A 22744-nucleotide genomic window follows, 5' to 3' on the forward strand; every position below is an offset into this window, starting at 1 on the left:
GCACACCCGTGCCAATGAGAAAAGTGAGAGTGGGACTGTCAGACATGTCGACTCCGGCGCAGTGATGGATGGAGAGTGAGGTAAGATGGATGACATCGTCTGTCTGAGGCCGTGTTGTCATAGCGGAGGATTGCCGCTTGTCTGAACCTCTCAATATCAGAGAGCAAACTGGAGTTTGTTTACTCTGCTCCAGTGGAGTGATTTAGAAGGAGGGTGAGGGAGACGCGGGTGTAAGGTATGTTCGCTGTCGGGCCGGGTCGGGTTTCCAAACATTCCCTTTGAAATCGAATAGCAACCATTTCTGCTGTTTGAAACCAAACAGTTTGGTTACAATGATTGGAAGAGGAAGGAGTCAGACAAACGATATAAAGGTGCAGTGATAATAATCACATTATTTTAACATAACACCATAATCTTCAAGCACAATCTGGAAAACAAAGTTCCTCCTCCCCACTTCTGCAGTATTTAGAGGGGAAATGTGGAGTCTGCTGCTAAACATCCTCTGCAAGTCCAGTAAGTTTGGACAGTTTGATGCAAAGACAGACAGACATCACCAATGGCCCTGGAGAAGCAACGGTCGCTGCCCATCAATCTGGAAAGGGTTATGAGGTCATTTTCAAACCGCTGAGAAATAATAAAACTCCTTAGAAGCTCCTCATAGACTGTTAACATGTGACTAATGACGGAACAATTAGAAATGATCTCATCTGAAAGAGTTAAAACTGATCAGGTTCACGAAGCTCCATCTGAATGAAGCACGACTTCTGGAACAAGGGACAGCAGAGTGGCGGAGGAGTCATGCTGTGGGCTCGTTTTGCAGCCACATGGACAACCTAGTCATGGAGTCGACTACAAACTTCAATCTGAGTCCATCTGTCCAGCAGCAGGAGTTCAGTCCAAACTGTATCTTCAGCAGAACACTTATTCCAAACGAAGCAGCTACTCTGCAACAAAGAGGAGAATCAATGGCCTAGTCAAAGTCCACATCTTAACACCACTAAATGCTTTCTGTTGATCTCTCTATATATCTTTCTGTGCCCGTTTCTTTGCATCTCTGGCTCTTCCTCCATCTCTCTCAGTCTTTCTTTCTTTTTAACTCTCTCTATATTTATTTATCTATGTATTAGAATCCTGACAGAGTGGAACCTTATTTATTCTCCAGGTCAGTTTGTAATGATCTTAGAGCTTGGTATCATCCTGGCTCTGACAGGGGTGTACTTTCTTTTCAACCTGACCGCCTGTCATCAGATCAAACTGCCTCCCTGTTGATGCATTTGGCTGTTTTCTCATCGTTCTTATAAATGCATCACCGTCTCCAGGAGTCTGATGTGAAGCGGAGAGCCGATCGTCAAGCAGAAAGACTTTCCAGAAAGAAAATGAAACTTAAAAAAAAAAGTTTCTCCTGATGAAGAAATCTTTAAAATAACATGTTTTAGTCGTGCTTTGATCTGATTGAAGATGAATTTGTTTCGGTTGATGGTGCATTGATGAGGTTGAGCTTTAGGGTCATTTCTGGCCTCTAGTGAGGGCTGGCCTGTTGGCCTTCATATATGCATGTGTGTGTGTGTGTGTGTGTGTGTGTGTGTGTGTGTGCGTGTGTGTGTGTGTGTGTGTGTGTGTTGGGCTCGGGGCATCGGGGGTGTTTTACACTGTCACACTGTTCATACTGTTTATGCATACCAGCCCACTGTGAGTGCCTCTTTGTCGCGTAAGTGTTTACTTGAATTTATTTCGGGAGAGCTCCACATGACTGGGACAGGGATCTCTATAAATTATGGAACAGAGCGCTTTGTGTAATGATAACTTCTGTCAGGTCTTCAGGCGGTGTGACAGTGTTGTTAGGAGTGTGTAAATACTGCGGTGGTGAAAGAGGGAGAGGGGCGTCTGGCCTGAAAGGTGCTGCACGGTTTCCTACAGAGCCAAGCAGGAAACAATGCAGGAATAATCTTCCCTTGTGTTATTCCAGATTATCTGACATTCCTGTTGTTTTGTGTGTGTGGAGTGAAAGTTCAACGTAGTCATAACCAACATTTTAACACAGTCTGTTGACAAAACCCTGGAGTTACTCTGTCATTATGCTTAAATCAGCCTCATTGCTTTTCGCCAAATAACGCCCCGAAATCTTTTAGAAACGTTTTAATGCTGACTCATTTGGTTTTACTGGGACCTGATCCAGCTTTTGATGCAACTAATCACAACACATTGATCGATTGGGAAAAGGTGGGTTTGTATCAAACCAAGATGAACAACAAACTGGGTAAAAATCAGATGTGAGGCTCCTCAAGGCTCGCATCCCATTACCACAGATTATTATGGTTTACTGTTTACCAAGTCACCATTTTGGTCCCAACGGTGATAAAAAAAGGTCATAGATCATGAATGAAATAGACTAAATACTTCAGGGCAGCTAAAACACTTTGGCTCTGTTATGGTCTTTGGAATAATTCAAGCATTTTGTCCACACAGTGAAGTAGCTTGACTTTTAACCTGAACCTCTATGGACATTTTGTCATCACTTAGGGAGGTTATTTTACCAACTGGACAGTTTCAAACCAGAGAAAACCAGCTGCTATAATCTCCACTGATGAAGGTAAGAACAGTAAAATATAAAATCAGTCTACTGGGTGAATGGTCATTTATTTTGTGTATTTTCTGGCGATGGACAGACTTTTTGTAGTGGCTGCAGCTCAGGAAGGATGGAAACTGGTCTTAAAACTTCTAGTTTAAAGATCTGTAACATGTTCAACAGGTTGATTTTAAATTATTTATTGTTAAATTAGATGACCAATATTTACTCTGTGGTTACTTCTATGGTGATCTTTTACGGTTGGAAACTGCATAGTCAAATCACATGAAGACCTGTTTTTTAAGGGAAGGAAATGAGGCTCGTCTGGATTTTCTGAGTTGTCTAGAAAATCATAAGTTTTCAAATCTACATTTATTCTGAAATATTTGGCATTGTAGGAGTTAAAATTCAAATTATGGGAAGGAAAATATATACATATATGTTCCATTACATTGTTCTCAGTAAAATTATTTGATCTTATTTTGTAGGAAAGAACGACGTATAGACTACAGTGTAACATTACATCTAAATTCTGTATTAAATCAGTTTTTTTCTGTCTGTTGGATCATGTGTAAGGGCGCCATCTAGTGGCGATTTAGTGAGCAATTAAATTGTGTATTTATATGAAACCGACTGTTACCTTTATCAGTCAGATTTTACACTTTTTGGAGTTGAACTATTAAAAATTCATTCTTGTTTACTCTTAGCAACAATAAGATTTTTTTCACTATTTCTTTATAAATTGAAGAAAAGTTCAGACTTTGAGTTAAAGTTAACATTTGTGGTTCTATTTACTCAAATACACAAGAAAGTAAAAACCGTGGTCATTAAAAGATGAATACTTTATTCATCACTAAAAAGTCTCCACTGATTACTTTTATTTCTTGATTACAGATAAAGAAAACATGACATTTCATATCAAAACAATAAAAAATATGAATCTAAACGTGGATCTCTTGAAAAATGGTTAAAAGTTTTTAAATGTTACTTTTAATCTGATAAATTAGCTTCATCAGATATTCAAATTTATTCAATATTACTGTAGTTTTTGATTGTGTAGAGGCAGACGATACTTTCAGGGCATTTCCTTATGGAGCCAATTCATTTCACATTGATGGGGATATATAAATATGTAGTTGGATTCTTATATATATATATATATATATACACACACACAAAGGTTTCTATTCTGGATTATGGCTTTTAGGAAAATCTTTCTTCCTTTCTAGGAAGAAGTGCAATAATAATAATAATAATAAGAGGATTTTCTCTCAAATTGCTAAAAAAAACATTTAAAGAAAGAAATCTCCTGGTTGTGAATGAAAACATAAACACAAACCGAGGTCATTTGTTCTGTTTATTAGTAAAGTTTCACAAGACTTGATGGTTAAAATAAATAGGTCACAAACAGAAAACGAACCCCGTATAGATGGATATGTGGCTGTTTATGCCTTGAAGTTTATATCTGTAAAAAAGTAGACGCCAGAAAAGTAAAAAAGCGAGTTGCGTCAGCCTCCCAGCTGGAGGAATAACATCATAGCTTGGCTCTAAATGAAAGAATAGAGCAGAACTAAACCATTCAAATGCTTTCAATCAGCCGTGCAACATTTGTTTCTCCCAGCAGGACCTCCTCCCTCACGTTACAGGAGTACAAATAAGAAAATCAAACAGGTTTAGGCTCCATGCAATGCTCTGGGGTCCTCCCTGCATTCAGCTACCTGAGACCGCAGCTATCTTTAGGGTAGTCTGGCTCAGTCTGCAGGCGAGTTGAGTCGCTGTTTTGTTGCTGAACTCCTCCCACGGGAGCAGAAAGCGGCGCACATGGTTGCTGTTTCTTTCCCTTTACATCAGATAAAGACCCAGATTCTTTTATTCTCCCTCTGGCCTGAAACACCTGCGGATTAAACTAGAACCGATTTATAACTAGAGATGCACCAATCCAATATTTAATAGGAAAAAACAAGTAAATTTCCACCAAAAATATCAGAAAATTTGTAGAAATAAAACCAAGAAAATTTCTGAGTTTGAGAAGTCAAACATTTTCTAAAAAAATCTATTATATTAATCTAAAAACTTGGATATTTCCAAAAGTCTGAATTTTTTAACTTTTGAAGCTTGCCCTAATACAACCTAATCAGTTGTATCAAAACCCTTTTTTTCACATCACACATTGTGATCAACCTACTACTAATGGAAACAACGCAGAAGATGACAGGAAGTAGTAGGATGATGGCAATGAAGTATCATATGAACAAACTTATTCACATAAAGTGTTTTTTCAACACGAGCAGAATATTTTTGTAATGGAAATGCAGCTTGTGACAGTTTAAAAAAATGCAAATTTTTTTTCACATTAATCTCAAAATTCCAACATTTTTTCTGCTCTTCATCCCCTCTGCACGTGTTAAAACTCTCCAGAAAAGGACAGAGGTAAACATCCTCCAGTCAGAAGTTTTACCTTCATGTCAGAGACTCTGTGAACGCAGATACTGTATCTGACTTCCTGCATGTGAACAGAACCTGTGATAATGCTGCAAACGGTCCAACAAGGCGTGGAAAACCCAGTTAGAGTTCTGCTGAGGCAACATGTGATGGATTACTACTGATCTGATGAGTTAAAAACAGATAAGTTACTAAACACATAAATTTAAAGATTGATGTTGACTAAAACTGCCTCAGGATGGATGGATTTGTAATAATTAAAATAATCTCTGATCACATTTATAGTAAAACTGATAAACTGGCACATTCTAACTAAATGAGCTACGTAGTTAATTTGCTAACTAAATATTTGGTTCAGCTAATATTTTACTAATATCTCAAAGCTAAATATTTAGCTTGACGTACCGAAAATAACAATTTATATTCCACTTTTCTGAGAGTTTTTTTGTCCTGGTAAGTTTAAAAATTGGACTCCAACATTTTGTCTCAACCTTGTTCTGATTGGCTAAATTTATCTGAAACTTAAGATACCAATTCAAATACTGCTGCTAATAACCTCTGAATTTAACATTAACATGAAACTAAAGTGAACCGAACAAACGAGGACAAACGTTTATTTCTCTGTGTCCAAAATGCACTTTTTTAATACATATGACAAAATAAATAATTACAATCAATAACTGACTCTATTATTATTGTTTTGATCTAAAATAAGTCTTGACTGCTATAAGAGGAACTAGTGAACCCTGCAGACCCGCCAGGCCGACTGTCAGTAGTTGCGAATGCTGAAGAAGCCCACGCTGGTTGGCGACTCTTTCACCGTGACGGTGACCAGGTTCGCCGTGACATCGGTCACAAACACGTGTTCGATCAGGCTGCGTGTGGGCTTCCAGTCCTGGTTCTGGCCCACCACTGGGTGACCCTGTCCGGCGTACGAAGAGTCGTGGTCCGAGTCCGAACTGCTCTCGTCTTCGCCCGTGCTCATGTCGGTCATTTTGGCTTTCTTGCTGCCTTTAGTGGCCGTTCTTGCCGGCGGGTTCTGGATCTCGGAGCAGGACTTGTCCAACCGGCCTTGGACCTTCTGGAATTCCTTCATCTCTCTGAGCTTGTCTCCACCGGCCTGCGGTTTCCTGGCAGGCGGTCTTCCAGAGGAAACTGAACTTTTATTGGCGTTTGCCTCCAGATTTTGGCCAACTGTGGGTTTTCTCGCAGGGATGACTGGACTTCTCAGACCCGACGCCGCGGTGGTGTCGCTTCCAGGAGCGTCACCGCTTTGAGACTGCTTGTTCTGAAGGTTGAGGGGCTGGTGGCCTTGACTGGAGGAGGCGTTCTTAGACTGAGAAGCCCCTGCTTTAGTACCGGCTACCCGCTGCATTGCGGACCCGGTGGAGTGGGGCTTCTTTGGTCCACTGGGTGGGCTCAGAGTGTGCTGAGTGGTTCCCTGAACTGGATGTTTGGTGGTATTCACATTCAGAGCAGCTACTCCTTTGGATTTACAAGCAGCTGTTTTCAAATCCAGACTTCCTCCACTGTTCCCGCCGGAGATGGACAGCTTCCCCTCGGTTGCATTTCTGCTCTGGTTGGATTTGTTCAAGGCCAGAGACGCAGTCTGGACTGAAGATCTCCCAGATCCAGGTGAGCTGGTGGCGGGTTTCACCGCCCCACCCTGGGTCAGCGGGCTCCTGTACGGACCAGGCGCCGCATCTTTGGCTGAGCTGCGGTGGAAACCCATGAAGGTGAAGCTCGCCGGGTGAACCGGCTTCTTGATCGCCCCTGGAAGATCCGTCTCTTTGGCGGTCTTCAGGACTTTGCGCGGACCCTTGTTCTGCTGGAAGTCCTTCGCCTCCGGAGACAGGGGCTTCCTGTTTCGCTTCCTCGGGGGCTCCTGCTTCGCCATGACGATCTGCGCCTTCTTCTGAGGGACGGGATGCAGCTCCCGTGGCCTGATGGTCGGGCTCACCTGTTTGGCCTGGCTGTCATCGCCCTCATCTTCATCTTCTGAGGATGAAGACGAAGAGGAGCAGGAGGATGAGGAGTCGGAGGACGAGGAGGATGAAGCAGATGAGGAGGTGCTTGATTTTTGCGGTTCCGGTATATTCTCCTACAATTTTAAGAATAATTGTTTAGCGGTCCACTGTTGGTCCAGGAAGCAGACGGTTCTGCTGTGGTCGGTACTTACTATGATCTTTCTGGGTCGTCCTCTGGGTCGTTTACGTCTTTTAAGCATCAGAAGCTCTTTTTCTTGTTCTCTGATGGGAAAAATATTTTGCATTGAGAGGATAAAACGAGCAGCTAGTGACGCTACCTTTGGTAACTTATGACTCCGCTGCATTCTGGCAAAATTCATTGAAAAAGAAATTAATGAACAAATTAACTTCGTGATTAAACTTTGCAGTTTTAATCATCTACTACTGCGGCAAACTGGTTCAGGAACCTTTTGGTGTCATAAAATCCAACAATCACATGCGTGGATCCTCAAGGCTGTGTCCTTGGGCAACTTTAATTCAATATCTATATACGCTACAGCAGAACACTAGGGCCAGGCTATTTTTAAAATGAAAATAGTCATAATAATACAAGAATAACGTTGTACCACAGTTGTAATAACATAAAAATAAAGCCAGAATTTTATCAGAACTCCTACACAAAATAATCAAAAATTGAAATGACGAATGTTGAGCATCTTGTGAAGGTGTACTCTGGAATCTAGTTAATGAATAAGGGAATGCTTACCTTTAGTTACAACTGCATAACAGCATTTTATCGTCCACTTTGAAGAAAGAACCAAGCTGAGATGCATTTTATTCTATTGAAATGACTATAACATTGAAATATGACTTTTTAAAAAATAACTTGTATTCTGACTCCAGTACTCCATCGTACAGAAATAAGAGAGAAAAGGCAGAAATTAAGATTTTGTTTTTTGCTCCCAAAAGTTTTTAACGAGATCAGGACTCAACTGGACTACTCTGCTTTTTAAAACTACATTTAAGGTTTTCTTTCATTTTTTCTTGTAATAATAATTGACTTTTATTCATCTGTGATGTCACTAAATGTATTAAATCAATCAATGAGTCAAAACACCACAAACTGCACAGGAAACCAAGAGTTACCCACTTCTTATTGAACGCCGCCAACAGTCTCGGGTCCAGAATGTTTTCCTGTGGCTCCCAGCTGTTGTGTCTGAAATAAATAGAAAATGACACCCAACAATATAAAAAGTCATTTTCTATGTGATTCTCAGAGGGAATTATAAGAAAAGTTGATTTTTAAGGCCAAACTAAATAACTAAAAGCAAAACTGTTGCTGAAATATAGTTGACATTGATTTCCATCAACCCACGTTTGTCTGACCCTTTACCATTATTTACTTCATACTAGATGCAAGTTTAGCATTTTTAAAATTGCACACTAATATCTTAACTCCATAATATTCAACATCCACCATCAGACAGGAGAATTTGACAGCAAGTTAAATAATTCATGGAATAATTTAGTTTAATTTCACTACAGATATCAGGGTTTGATTTCCTGAAAACAGAAATGGGGTCAATAGTTTGTTTGTCCACATATGTCCCTAACTTTTATCAGAGTTTGATAAAGTAATTTCTTCCAACGTAAATCCTCTTGGTTGATGTGCTAACAGACTGGAAATGACCAGTTTTTAAGTTTGATAGCAGGAACAAGCAGATTTTTGGCTGATCAATAATCACTGGAGGGTAAATCAATGGTGAAATACAGACTGATTTGGTTTCTTTGCAGAAAATTCAAACTTGAGCAAAACCTGTATGGTTTAGTTATCTAAATTATTCTGGTTACATGTTCCTCATGCACGTCTGTGTATATCAGAGCAACAACGCAGGTCAGAACTGTAGCAGAAACAGTCAACCTGTAAGCTTTTGTTTTTATCAGCAGTTACTCTTCACTTTGAATTGCACAAACAGGGCTCTTAAATGTCTGGGCAGGGTGCTGGTGTGTTAGGTCTCCCAAGATACCCTTCTAAAGCAACATTTCTTTTAACTTCTTGCTTACCATATTACCATATAAATTTCCATTTTTGAACTAAATTTCAAGCTAAAGACTTTGCTATCCCTGCTTTTGTCTTGGCTGTCTTGTTTATGTCTGGATAAATGAGAAAGAGTTTTAAATATTATATAGTTTTGATATATTTGAAGACTAAAAATGTTGCCAGTTCTTGGCTTTAGTTAATTTCGAGAACCTAAATTAGATGGGGATTTTTAAATTTACATTTTAGATTAAGTGGAAATAGGCCAATTTAAAAATCTAACTGCACTTTTCTTTGGTACATAAATTTTTAAAGCACCTGCAGGCTCCCTTCCTGATCCCCACTGCATTTCAGAACCTTATTATACATCAAACAACCTGATTTATAGTGGAGGGGGAAAAAAAAGCAAAACCAGATTGATCTGATCTGTAATAAGCTTTCTCTTCATCAGTGGAAGTGAACAGCCTATTCTGATCAGCAGTGAGGAAAATAATCCACCCCCACCCTCTGCCAACACACACAAAGGATGTGGTTCCAACAGAAAACCTTGGAGCTGGCAGGCAACAGTGTGAACTGATGGAGGATTACAGGGATGGAGCAACAACATGGATAAAACCTCACATTTTCTGTCATAAACTGATATAAAGCCGAATAAAGTAGGATTATTTGTTGTTGTTGTTTTTTTTGCATTTTTTTTTTTTGCAAATTTGCATTATTTATGTGCAGAAAACTTATTAAAAATGTAGCGAAGTTAATATTTTTAACCGTCTGAATGAGCTGAAATCGGACTACTAAATCAGTTTAATGATGCAGGGACAAATCTGCACCAGGTTTCAAAGAAAATTCTGGATTTCTGAACAAAAGGAGCAACTATAGAGGTTCCAAACAAAGGTAGAAACAGTTCCCAGGAGCAAAACACAAGTCTGGGGTGTTCTTCTAGTTCTGGACCGAATGAAAAGAGCAGGGGTTCGGTTCTGGAGGAAGCAGCAGGCTCCCATCAGACACGTTGTTGTTGTTTTCATTGTTCGTGCTGAGTAGCACTTACTTGGATGACCATCCCCTCCACTTCACCAGAAACTCCAACTTTCCCTGAAACAAGAGCGCAGAAAAACGGCAACAGCGGCGGTTTGGTTAGCGAGAAGCCGCCGGAGGAAGGACGAAAAACCGCGGAATGAGGATGAAAAAGAAGTTTCTGAAGCCCCACCTTTCTGAGTCGTTTGTTCAAAATGCACTCGGCATCAAAAACCTGCTCTCCCACGGCGCTCAGCTCCTCCATGATTGCCTTCACCCCGAAAACGGAGGCTTCCTCAGCAGCCAATCAGAGCAGCGATGGGACAGCACCGGATGTTTGCAGGACGGCCTTCAAAATAAAAGTGCTGGTCGCATATAGAGCATCGATACTTTTTTAACAGTAAATAAAGCAGAAGAAATGAAAAGATGCGGGTAGATCTTTTATTATGAGTAACAAAATCTGGCATGAAGAAAGTGGAATGAAGATGAGGATGAAAATAATTTATACCAACAAACAACATTAATAAAAAAAAGTCAAACAGGAGAAAAAAAGCTGATTCAACAGTTTAGCTAGTTTATCCATATAAACTATTGTACTTTACTGGCAAAACATGGATAAATATTAGGTTTGTTTAGAAACATTGTTGAACTATGAAGTATATAAATCTGAAAGAACAATTGTAGATAGTATAGTGAATATTGGGAACTGAAGGAAATAAATACATAAATACATTTTAGAAAAAAAATGTCCACAAGAGGCAGAATGCACTCATAAATATTCTGACACAGATGATTTTTTGCAAACCTTGCAGCCTCAGCTGTGTGTGATCAGGTATTTGTCTGTTAATTACAAAGAACTGTAAAAAGTTAATGAGTAGATCTTCAGTTCAGCTGCATTTGTTGTCTTGTCTTGACGATGGTTTACTCCTAAGGAATTTCAGGAATTTCAGAAATTTCAAACTGTTAGGAACTTGCTGCTGAGAGGTTGGTAACTAGAATAACTTCAAAGTGAGAATTTGAGTTACACAGAAGATTGTTTCAGGATGTTCAAGACGCTCCAAAAAGCTCAAAAGCTTCTAACAGTTCATAGTGAAGAAAACATTTCAATGGCAAATAAACAGAAACTCTGCAGGAAGAAAAGGAATCTGTTGCAGAATGGATCAGATTCAACTTTTAGCTGATTGTTTGAGACATCTGGAAAATCATTTATCCATAGGACATGGGGGGGGGGGCATGTGTGCCACCACCAACTGTGACGCATCCTAATTTAATCCGTATGTGGGTTTATTGTGCCACTCATAGCTAGAGCATAGCAGAGAAATTCTGTTACTTTACTTCTGATTGGTTCTTTTTTGAACTTTTAACCCTTTTTGGTTGAGTTTGTATATGTTTAGACATCTTTTTTGAGTTGTGATGTGTAACCATGGTAACTAGGCTTTGTTTTTACAACTGGCTGCAGCTGACTGGCATCTCAAAAACTCAAATAATATCTGAACTAGAGCCTTAAATTCCAGAGGAGTTGAGAAGGATAAAGACCAGGTCAAAATAACAGAAAGAAAAACTGCTTTTCCATTCATCATAAGAATGATCCAGAGATTAAATAAGGAGCAGCAAAAGCAAATGAGGTGGATTAGCACAGCTTTTCAACAACTGATGGTTTCATCCAGGGCTTGCTGTTATGAAATATCGTCTCTACTGTCTGGAAATCGAGCCGTTAGTATGTTGTTGCATACAGAAAGTCTTAAGTCAGAGGCCTCTTCAGCTTAGTTGCAAAATGGACTGCTACTGGAGGTCCTTCTTTCCCACAGCATAATTATCCTCTGTGAGTTTGGAGGATGTGTTACAACAAAATAGAATTTCCCTATGAGATATATATGTATATATAGAAATTATATTATACTGAAATAAATTTTAGTCGTTGAACCCAAAAATCAACAAACTTTATGAATAAAAAACAATAATTTAGCTTTTCATTTGACGTTAAAGTTGAAATTAAATATCCCTGCATTAATATCAGTGTCTAATATAAAAAATGTCAAACTCAACAAATATGTGCACAAACATTTAGAGTTGGCAAATATATTACCTACAGGTGAAGTGACATAAATTATGGTAACGAGTTTGAAGACGTTAATGGATTTTTATGTGAAACTTCTTTAATTTTGAAAGTCTTAACAGGAAGTGTTCTCCTTCTTGATGCATCTTGACTGGGGAACACGGACACAGGCGGCTAAATCAGAACGTGATTGAGGAAATATGACACTCGGCAGCTACCGTAGTCTTATTGACACAAATAGTATTGTTTATTCTCTACAAATAAATATTTTAAAGCAAATATATATATTTTTAATTCTTGTTAGTTTATGCAGCACAAACATATGAGGGTTTTTTTTTTTTTTTGAAAAAAACTGATATTTAATTACAATTTTATTTCATAGCATGAAACTCAGAATTTGTTATCTGTCGTGGTAAAAGGCTGCATTATTATCCAAAATAAAAATGCATAACACAGTAAATTTAAGCTGTTTTATGCAGGGCATGGGATGATGGACAAATTTCCCTTTGGTAGATATTTCTCTATGCAAGATGGAGGAACGAAGTTTTCTTTGTGTTATGATCAGAGTGAAGTTTGTTTTGACGTCTCTTCTTCCGGCCAACTGTCCAACCTGTGACAGAGATGCAGAGTGATTAAAACAATCTACTTCTACAAGAAAATTCTCTCTAAAAATATCATCGGATTCTTTCTCTTACCTTTTATTCTGTCGTTTTCTCTTGATGATTTTTTGTGTCGTTAATACAGTGAAAACTAGGAGAAGAAATCCAGCGACTGCAGTTAATCCAATGAAGGCGTTTCTCCAGAGGTTCCGAGTTTCACCTAAAAGAAGAGAAAAACATTTTCATACTGAATTAAGGACTTTTTCTACATTATTCCTAAAGTTTCTTCAGGCACTTTGATATTAGGGCCTTTTGAAATAGAATCCTTTACACAGAATGATTTATTCTTTACCGACTTTACTCATATTGTTTAACATAAATATTACTAATGATGATTACGTTTACTCACTCATTTATTCGAATAATGTTTGGGAACAATTTTATTTCAGGATTAAATTTACTACACCATATTTTAAATTTACTGGAGTAATATTATTAATTATTATTAATAGTTTGTAGTGAAAAACAGATAGTATTTTACAATATTTCTTCATAGTATTTTTTTTCTCTTCCCTGCATCTTTCTGAGTTTCCTCTATCGCCCCCTGGCGGCCTGTCCTTTGATTGCCCTGAAAGTTGAGTCCCAAACCTAACTAATGGAGAAAAATTAAATATTTCCAGACCTGATAAGTGGAGCATACCTTCAGGTTGAGCCGTCTGTTCGCTGGTCACCAGCATGTGCTGAGTGACGCTCAGGTGGCCGTCGTTGACCTCGGGCTGGATGCCCAGAATGTGGCACATCAGCGGGTAGATGTTGACCGTCTCAAAGGGCCCCACCTCCAGGTTCTGGTGGAAGGCTGGACCCACGGCCCTGAAGAAGGGCTTCATGTCCATCTCCTGGTTGTTAAAGCCGTGCTCTCCTTTGTTGAACTGAACGGGGAAATGCTGCAAGGACAGGAAGCGGATGATGTAACAGTTATGGCCCATTTTAGGAGGTTCAATAAGAGTTTAACTTTCATTAAACAGTCATTTTATTAAGGACTTCCCAGCCTGGCCCGCTTCCAGCAGAGGGAGATATTGGCTAAGAAAAAGACTTGGTTTTATGCTGTGACGCCTTTTCAGCCTTTATAATAACTCTGAACTCATGACCCTGTTTAACAACAGATTATCTTCATCTGTCTTCTATTTGTAACATCAAACACATATGAGAAACAACAACATAATAATTAATTGTGTCATATTATGGCCAAAAGTTATAAAAAATAGGTAGAACAGTCAGTTATCTAAGTAATTGCATAACAGTTTTGATGTGCTTATCTTTCTGTGGGATCAACTAAAATCGGCTGGAAGCCATAAAGGGAGAGAACAAAGAGTCGGCTAATGTCCTGATCGCTGCCACTCGCATCCCGAGACGTCAGATAACCCACTTTCACCGACTCTTCTGTTTCTTCAAACATCCTCAGCCCTTTCTGCTCCTTCAGCCCTGATGTGGCGCTTCACAGTCTGGACCGACAACGTTCAGCTGAGTTGAGTGCAGAGCCAAATGAAAATGCTAATTTTGAATTTCGAGGCATGAAAAGCTTCGCAGAGCATTCGAGAGCTCTGCGTGTCATCAGCCAGGCCTGGATTATCCGTGCAAATGCACTTGATTAAAACTGTAATGTGCCAAGATTAAAATTTCACTCCTGTTTCTGATTGAAAAGAGCTCAGTTTCACAACTTCCAGAAAGCAAATTCTGGGGCTAATTTAATTACATCGGAGGTCAAGACGGGAGGATGTTTCTGGAGTGAACCTGATGGCGCTCCTATCAGTTATAGGCCAAAATGTGAATCTAAATCAATCTGATCATAATCACAACTTTACTGTCAGCTGTTAATGTGTTAACAGGGTTGTTATTGAGATGCTAGCAGGTTAAAATGGGGCATCCTGGATTTGGCACAAATGGCAATTTATTTTACCCTTTAAAGGGTAAATCAATAGGACTTGCTGTGGGCAGAGAACTGTCACAGAAGCTGTCACTTCAGCTTTAAACTGTCCTTCATGTTGCACGTCAGGCCGGATAGAAGCTGAAACATGAGAGCCGGGTTTTTACTGCTGCAGGTTCAGGTGAGGTTCAGTAAATTGGGAAATCATCTCACACAGAGAGGTACTCTTACAGCATTTCACTCTTTCTGTTGATAACAGTTGCCCAAAATTACATCAGACCAGAAAACAAATATTTTTATGCAGAAACGTGGACCGACTGAAAAGTTTGTCCCTGTTCTGTAGAGCATCTGAACTCTGTCTGGGCTCTTTTTGAATGAATTATTGCATCAATGCGGCATGGCATGGAGAAGACTGCCTCCTGCTCAGGGGTTCAGGAAGCCCAGAATACTTAGGGTGTTTTCAGGCCTCATAGTCCAGGAGACTCGGTTCGATTGGGAACCACAGTTGGAATATTTTTAACATTTTCAGTTGGTGCAGCTCACTTTCACATTGGACTTTGTCAAATGAACCAAAACCCTTTGAAAAACTTGTTCCCCTCCTCATCTGCATCAAGAACTACTGAAGGAAACAACAAGAAAACCTAAGAAGAGGGAGAGCAACTTCCTTATTCATGAAATGTAAATTAAAATGGAGTGAAATCAGATTTTGGCAGTTGTAAGATTTTTCTTTTCTCTCTGGTGAAAGACCATGAGCCATTTCTCCCATTAGCGCTAGACTCTCGCATTTGGTTTGGTTGTATTTACCCAGAATGCCCTGTGGTTCAGTTCTCTTCTTGCTTTTAAATAAGTCTCCGGTCCACTTGGTGTTCACATACGCATTCAAACCGCACCGGAGTTCAGTTTCAACTGAACTAATGTCGAGGTTTGTAGACGGATCAGAGTTCACTTTTTTAGTTCGCATCAGAGTTCGATTCACTTTCTCACCTCCGCAAACGAACCAGAGTTTGATTACAGCAGATCAAACAAGTCTGGTGTGAATGCACCCATAAGTTTGTCTGCATTTTTGGTTCTGTTGTGATTAAGTTTGCAAGAGTTGCCATGGTGATTAAAGCAGTTATTAGTTCATATGGCAGCATGAACCACCACCATATTACATTACTGTGGTAATAAATATTGATTTATTGTTCTGATCAACACATCAACATATGTTATTATCCATCTGTGTGTAAGGAATATATACAAAAATAATTTTTAACTGGCTGTTGTAAAGCATATCCTTGATTATAATAGCAGAACTATACGCACCCCATTGAGGACGAATCCAGGGTCGGTCCATAAAACGATGGGCAGGATCCGGTCGTTGTTTGAGAAGTGAAGGTGCTCCGGCATCTCCTCCTTCTTGTACACGTGCAGGTTTGGGTGCGCCCCCTTCAGGGCGTTGTAAATGGTCTCCAGCTTTCCGGGCTTGGGCAGCAGCATCCCAGAAGGGCCGTAGTCCAGCAGCTGGAATGACACGTCCCTGAAGAAAAAGCCCGGGATCTTGGACAGGACGATTTCTTTCACATCTGGACCACGAAAGATGGTGGTCATGCCGTGGTCGGCGGTCATGATGATGTTCAGCTGTTTGGTCAGCCCGTGTTTTTCTGCCGAGTTTCGGATGTAGCCCACGGCTCTGTCCACTTGCTTCACCATCTCTCTGCGTTCTGGTGAGTCGGGCCCGTGTTTGTGACCCGTCATGTCTGGTTCGCCGAAGTACAAAGACACAAAGTCCAGATCCTGATCTCTGAACCAGCTCATCACCTTGTCCGTGTTCTCGTACCAGGAGGCCTCGTTACTGTAGTCATAGAAATTGGGCTCCACTTCGCGCACCATAGCAACCTCTCCTTGGTAACTGGATGCTGTGCCCGGAAAGTGAAGAGAGCCCGCTTTCAGGCCCTGGAAGGGTAAAACACAAAGTATCTGACATGTCTGCTGGAAAAGTTGAGAGGTAGGTGTAGACTTCATCAGCTCATAAAGTTGGTTCTAAAGTCCTCATCCCAGTCATCCCAGTCTCAATGTATTATGCAAAAAGTGAATCATGCTAAATTCACTTTTTGTACTTCCATTTGGGTCTTACTGTTTCTAAAAACAACCAAGTGCTTAAAAAAACCTACCCAACCATTTTCTGGCAGTTGATTCAGATTTTTCGGTGCCTGGAAAAACTTTCTGCTTATTAAGTCACATTGTACGGTAACTGCACCGTTGCCTAGCAACACCAACCAAGCCCAGCCTCGAAATGGCTCTTTTTCCAGACACCAAAAAACATAAACTTATTGCCAAAACATAGTCGTGTGTGTTTCTTTCTTTTTTTTTTAGGTGCATTTTTAGAAGCAGTATAAACCCAAATGGAAGTATGAAAATGTGCAAAAGATTAATTTTGCGTAAACACTGCCTCCAGAGGGTCAGGAAATCCAATCTGTATCTGTTTTTAAATGCATTTTCCTCCACATGCAGCTGAAACTAGGAGGACTCTCTGAGTTTTGCTTAATGTCGTCTCAAACCTGTCGCTGCGCTGTGATCCAGATCGGCAGCGTGCCGTTGTCCCACCACTCGTTCACAAACTGAGTCTTATAGTAGCCCTTCTTCTCACTCGTGGTGGTGTTGAACCACATGTTGTGGATCACACCGTGGTTCTCAATGTAGCGGCCTGCAGAACAGAACCTTCATCAGACGACTTCTGTTCACTATCCACAGCAGCAAACGTCTGCTGGACGAAGTCCTACAGCCACGTTTGGAGATTAATTTCTGAGAAGTTACATTTCTTGAGTAGGATCTGCTAATTGGAATCAAATGAACAAAGAGAGAACATCCTTTCTATCAATCAACCAAATATAAGCATCTATCTGAAGGTCAAAATTATCGAATCAAATCAACTTGATTAAAACAGATTAGGGTGCAACAAAGTCAGCTTTCACTAAAATATATTAAAATTCAATTAAATTCAAAAATACTTATTAATCCCAAAGAGAATGTTTTTGATTTCTGTCTTTGTATGCAAAAGTATGGCTGTTGAAAGGCCAATAATTGATGGCGTCGCCAACATTTTCTACTGTAAGGTGATTTCACTTTGTAAACCTTTTGCCCTAATTAGAAACAGAAAGCCTGTAGAAGACTTTGCATCATTCTTGAGTTAAAGTCAGGAGCCGCACTGGTCACCGCTGTTGCAGAAAGCGAAGTGTTTTACCTGTCAGAAGGGTGAAGTGCGTCGGACTGGTGATGGTGAGATACGGAGGAGTGACATACTGGGCTTTGACTCCATCTTTGGCCATCTGGTCCAGGTTTGGCGTGTCCACATCGCGGTCGTAGTCCCATCGGAAACCGTCGAAGGAGATGAGCAGGACCTTCTGCTTCTGTTTGGCCACCGGGACTCCGAGGACCAAACAGGCCAGGAGGACGCAGAGACTCGCAGCCCGCAGCATGACGAACTCCTCACAGATCTAGACTGACCCCGGCCTTCAGCTGAGGCTTTAACTAACAGGAAGTCCCGCCTCTTTTCAGTCCTCTGAAAGCCCCAAGTTCTGAACAAAGTTTCCCCGACTTATCTTATCGTATTGATTAGATGGACTTTATCTCGGCTCCTTCAGCATTGGGCCTGATGAGGTTTATGAGGCGGTTTTATGGCTGGGACTTGTTTTCACTGTGAATCCCTCGTCACCCCCTCTCCTTCATTCCCAGTCGTTTGAGTGTTGAGTACTGGCAGTAAAGCAGATTAATCTCTCCAGGCAAGTTGCCTGTTTCTCCTCTAACTCGGTTGTTGATGCCGCCTTTCTGCCCGTCTGTGTCTCTGCGTTTCCGACAATGGGGGAACGACACTTTGATGGCTTTCACCTTGAGTTGGGATGGTGCATGATTGATCTGACATCAGAAAAATGAAGAGAATGAGAGTCTATATCTCGTTGTCAGGTAGCAGTGGTCCCTCGGGAAGCAAAGATCCCTAATAGGCCTATTTGTTTTAATACCTCTGGATGTTGTTCGGATTCTTGAGAGGCAGTGGGACTGAAGCTATTTTGGAAAATGTTTCATATCAGATCAGTATTCTCAATATCATCGCATTCTTAGGTAACCTTATCAATGTCCATCAAGTTGCCGGACAAGCTAACTCTTCAAATTTGTTCTTTATTGTGTTTGTCCTTGACAGAAGTTCAAGGGAATAGTCTAATCTTTATGGAGATAAGGGATAACATTCATCAGCTTTCATTTACCTCATTCATATTCATCAGGTTTCTCATATTAACTCTATCCGCCCGTCGTCCACTGTCAGCAAGATTTGGCGAAGTGTTTTGGACTGCTGAGACCCGTGAAGGCTCAGATCTTTACGATGAGAACTTTATCAAACACACACACTCAGAACTTGTGGGGCAAGCAAACTTTATCTGACCCGCTCAGTCCTGCGCGGGATTTCCAGTGGGATTCTCACATTTTCTCCTTCAAGAAAATTTGATTTTATTTCTCTTTTTTTCTGCCTTCAGCTCTTCCTGCGGAGGAACACCTTTCCCACACAAACATCCGGTAAAAACAGCCTCAGCTGCTGCAGTCTGAGAGAGTGTGGAGTGTAGAGGCAGTGCATAAATTAGGACTCTGCGTTGCTCAGACTGTTGCATATTTCAGCAAAGTGTCTAAATCTACTCCTAATTGCCTTACAGTCAAGGAGAGAGAAGGACTGAAGCGGACGTAAAAAACTTTCTGGCTTTAGTTGGATCTATCAAGGAAAGTATCACAATGCCAAGCTGGAAGGAAACCAGCGATGACTTTAGAGAGGTAACTGTTGCTGCCAACAAATTCAAAACATTTGGAAAACATTTAAAGAGGTGGTAATATGTGTTTTCCAGGCACAAAATTTAATTTTACAGCATAGTCATGTAATTATCAGTTCTTATTAAAAATCATATATATGTATTAAACTTTACTTTGCAATTTGATGCCTTGAAATTCTGCCTCTGTCTCTTTAAGAAGCTCCGCCTCAGCACGTCTTCACAACAATGCTCCTCATTATGCCGTTTACAGCTGTTCTTAGGAGATATCTGTCTGATTTCTGAGAGAAATCAGAAATCTGTTTGAGCTCAGATTTCTCAAACATGCATGAGAGTCAAATCAAAACATCAGTCATGTTTTTGAAGAGGAAATAACACAATAATATAATTTAAAGATAAAAGAAATATAGATTTTACCCCCACGTTAAGATATCTACAAACATGTGAGGAAGTTTTGACTCATCTGGAGTCAAAAAAATTTAAACTTTTAAATGTATAAATACTTAAATTAAAATTGTATATAATTCAAACAGATAACAAGTAAAAACTGAAAAAAATAATAAGACAAATAGTTATGCAACATGCAGTTTTATATATTTTGTTCAGAAAGAAGCAGGGAGAAGATAAAATATTGTCTGACCTTAATTAAAGCATTTAGTTATTTTAAAAGATTCTAGTTCTAATTCAATAACTTCCACACTGTTCAAATAAAATAATATTTTATATATGGTCAAATTTAAAATAACTCATATTTGTCTTGGCTGATCGTTCGTTTTTTTTGTTATTTTATCTAAAAACAATTATTTGTTTTTTAAATTGCTAATTTTTCTGTTAAGCAAATTTATTTTCAAAACGTCAACATGCACAATTGAAATGCAACTATTGGTAGGAATCGCTCCAAAATCCTAAAAGCAGATGTCAGTTAGCAGGTCAAAGGTTAAAGTTCACAACAGAGCAGTTAGAAGAATGATTTCTTGTTAGGAAAGGTTGAAGGAGAAAGCAGAAGAAGAAATCTGCAAGAGGGCAAACACAGTTTACTGTCTCGGCCTCCAAACTGTATTTTCTATTTGATGACAGAAATCTTAGAAGATTAGACCTTTCAAGTCGAGATGAAAAGATGAATATGAAGGAAATATGTTTTTGTCTAATCCTGTTAAAGCCTTTTTAGTTGCTCCAGACGCAGCTCTGAAGCTGCATTTTTAGAAATAAAATGTTTGCTGGGTTTCATCTTTAATGCCTTCTGGATGCAAGGATTTACTCTAATCTTTATACAAAGGAGCTAAATGTCACCAAAATGTTTAAAATCAAGCTTTTAAAACAAACAAAAAAAAACATGTTTTTTTTGCAGAAGTAAAGGCAGTTTAAAAAACCACATTTTAAAGTCTGAGGAGTCTGGTGGGTGTTGTCAGGTTGCACCTAACTCTCCTATTCGCCTGAGATACCAGCAGACTTTCCCACACGCCTTGAATCAGAATTGCTGATGAAAGACGAGAGAGATCCAAATTTAAAATACATAAACACAACCACACCTCTGCAGGATGAAAACAAATCCTTGGCTGCATCTGTATTCAGCTCACTTTGGAGTTTGAATGGAGGCTGCTCTGCTCCCCGCTGTGGCTGGAAGTAGACCATCAAGTTCATGCCAGCGTGCTGTGATCGATGCGTTTTGAATTGTGTGCAAACAAACTTTTAATGCATGAATGGCTTTTTATCAGATTATCTGCATGTAGGTCCAAGTGTAAACCTGCAAACCGCAGGGAAACTCGACTGGAAGTGCATGTGTAGTAAATAACCGCTACAAATGCAGCATTTTAACGGGCCTGTTCGACACTCTTAATCGCCGTCATGCTGTAGAAACCCACTGTGCAGTTCTGCCTTGTTTGGCTGCGTGCAATGAAAAGGTGGGAAATAAAGTCAGAACCATCTGTGGGATCGTAAACACAAACCGAAATGTGTCGCAGAAATCAGGGAAGACGGCGCCTTTTCCATGGAGCTGTAAGCGTGTAACAGTTCGTTTAGCAGCTGGCATGGTGGAGAAAACATGACATGGTTAAAGCAGGAAGAACACAGATAATAAAGTAATAATAATAATAATAATAATAATAATAATAATAATAATAATAATAATAATAATAATAATAATAATAATAATAATACGCACAAACAGATGTCTGTTGGGTCAGTTGTTCTCTAATAGTGTTTTTTCAAAATTGCAACATTTGTTGCATTTTCAACTGCTGCAGTTCTCTTTCAGACTTCACTGAGTCAAACCAACCAAACCCTCTAAAAAGCAATTCCCCTCCTCACCTGTGGTGGCGCTGCACCAAGAACCACTGAAGGAAACAACATGAAGAAGACACTGAGCATGGCTTCATTTTTCGCAAAATGTAAACAAAAATGTTGCGGCATCAGATTTTAGCAGTTGAGGATTTTTCTTTTGTCTTTGGCTAAAAACTAAAGTTTTGGTCGTATTTACCCAGAATGCTCTGTGCTGTAGTCCATTTCCTGCTTTTGGAGCGGTCTGGAGCATTTGAACCGTGCCAGATTTCACTCAGAGACGAGCATCTCAGGTTAGCGATTACCATGGTTAGCATTTCTAAAATATATTTTTTTTTCTGTATGTTTATTGTTGAAATTTTACAGTTTCTACCATTTTATTTGATAAAATGTTAAAAACACATTTTCCCTTGGTCTGACATTCATGTCTTGTTTCTTTTGTGCTGTTTTCACATAAAAGCTGAAATAAAATCTGATTAACCAAAGAACTGAATTCCATTTTTTTTTTCTGGATTTCCATAAATGTGTTAAGACTCATAACCCAAAAATCAAGAACTGCATGGCAGGTGTTGACAACATGTTTAAATCAGACTTATTTTCGAATAGTGTTTAGGTTCTTAATTTAGAAACTCCTTCATGGGTTTTTGCATTATTTCCACGGATCAATGGTCTCTTGTTTCTTTTATCTGGCTGGGGTGTTAACTCACACTAATTGGTAACAACTGCTCCACCTTTAGCAAGTACAAGGACATATGGGGAGAACAGAGGAGAAACAATTATTGTCATATTGGTTAATTAGAAGTAATTTTTCAAATGGCGGCATGAAAACAATGCAATGCTGTGAAAGTAAATGAGCTTTCAAATAATGAATAAAATGTGCAGCTTCCCTCTGCTTTATCAAGCTCCATCATGAAGCTGTTTTACTCCAGTAAACTTTGACTGCTCCGGGCTGCGAAAGTATGAAGAAAATATATTTATTTATGAAACCGAGGTCAAAACAGGCAGCATCCAGAAATAAGAAAAGCAGGAGAAACTGGGTTGAGTTTGTAGCTCATATGAGAATCTGGAATGTAT

General features: G+C 39.6%; 2 protein-coding genes across 2 annotated transcripts; both read right to left on the reverse strand.

Annotated features, from left to right (window-relative positions):
* Positions 1-5606: 5606 nt before the first annotated feature.
* Positions 5607-10358, reverse strand: cbx2 (chromobox homolog 2 (Drosophila Pc class)). The gene is made up of 5 exons (XM_044101367.1): positions 10218-10358; positions 10059-10102; positions 8126-8191; positions 7188-7257; positions 5607-7109 (listed from the first exon to the last, which is right to left on the reverse strand). Exons 1-5 carry the CDS (start codon positions 10287-10289, stop codon positions 5778-5780), a joined length of 1584 nt encoding a protein of 527 aa, XP_043957302.1. The 5' UTR covers positions 10290-10358; the 3' UTR covers positions 5607-5777.
* Positions 10359-12492: 2134 nt separating this feature from the next.
* LOC122822571 (ectonucleotide pyrophosphatase/phosphodiesterase family member 7-like) lies at positions 12493-18482 on the reverse strand. The gene is made up of 6 exons (XM_044101369.1): positions 17827-18482; positions 17144-17289; positions 15909-16538; positions 13380-13623; positions 12776-12899; positions 12493-12690 (listed from the first exon to the last, which is right to left on the reverse strand). The coding sequence occupies exons 1-6, from the start codon at positions 18059-18061 to the stop codon at positions 12642-12644; spliced, it is 1428 nt and encodes a 475-aa protein (XP_043957304.1). The 5' UTR covers positions 18062-18482; the 3' UTR covers positions 12493-12641.
* Positions 18483-22744: the final 4262 nt, after the last annotated feature.

This window comes from Gambusia affinis, linkage group LG19 (assembly GCF_019740435.1).
Source record: "Gambusia affinis linkage group LG19, SWU_Gaff_1.0, whole genome shotgun sequence".
NCBI lineage: Eukaryota > Metazoa > Chordata > Actinopteri > Cyprinodontiformes > Poeciliidae > Gambusia > Gambusia affinis.

Excerpts from the sequence above, each read along its gene's own strand:
- cbx2 (XM_044101367.1), bottom strand. The coding sequence starts at position 10,289 with ATGGAGGAGCTGAGCGCCGTGGGAGAGCAGGTTTTTGATGCCGAGTGC. Across the intron at positions 8,192-10,058 it reads TGGAGGGGATGGTCATCCAA|ACACAACAGCTGGGAGCCAC; the intron begins GTAAGTGCTACT and ends TATTTATTTCAG. Across the intron at positions 7,110-7,187 it reads GACGACCCAGAAAGATCATA|GAGAATATACCGGAACCGCA; the intron begins GTAAGTACCGAC and ends TTAAAATTGTAG.
- LOC122822571 (XM_044101369.1), bottom strand. The coding sequence starts at position 18,061 with ATGCTGCGGGCTGCGAGTCTCTGCGTCCTCCTGGCCTGTTTGGTCCTC. Across the intron at positions 16,539-17,143 it reads GGATCACAGCGCAGCGACAG|GGCCTGAAAGCGGGCTCTCT; the intron begins GTTTGAGACGAC and ends TTACCCTTCCAG. Across the intron at positions 12,900-13,379 it reads ACAGACGGCTCAACCTGAAG|GTGAAACTCGGAACCTCTGG; the intron begins GTATGCTCCACT and ends CTCTTCTTTTAG.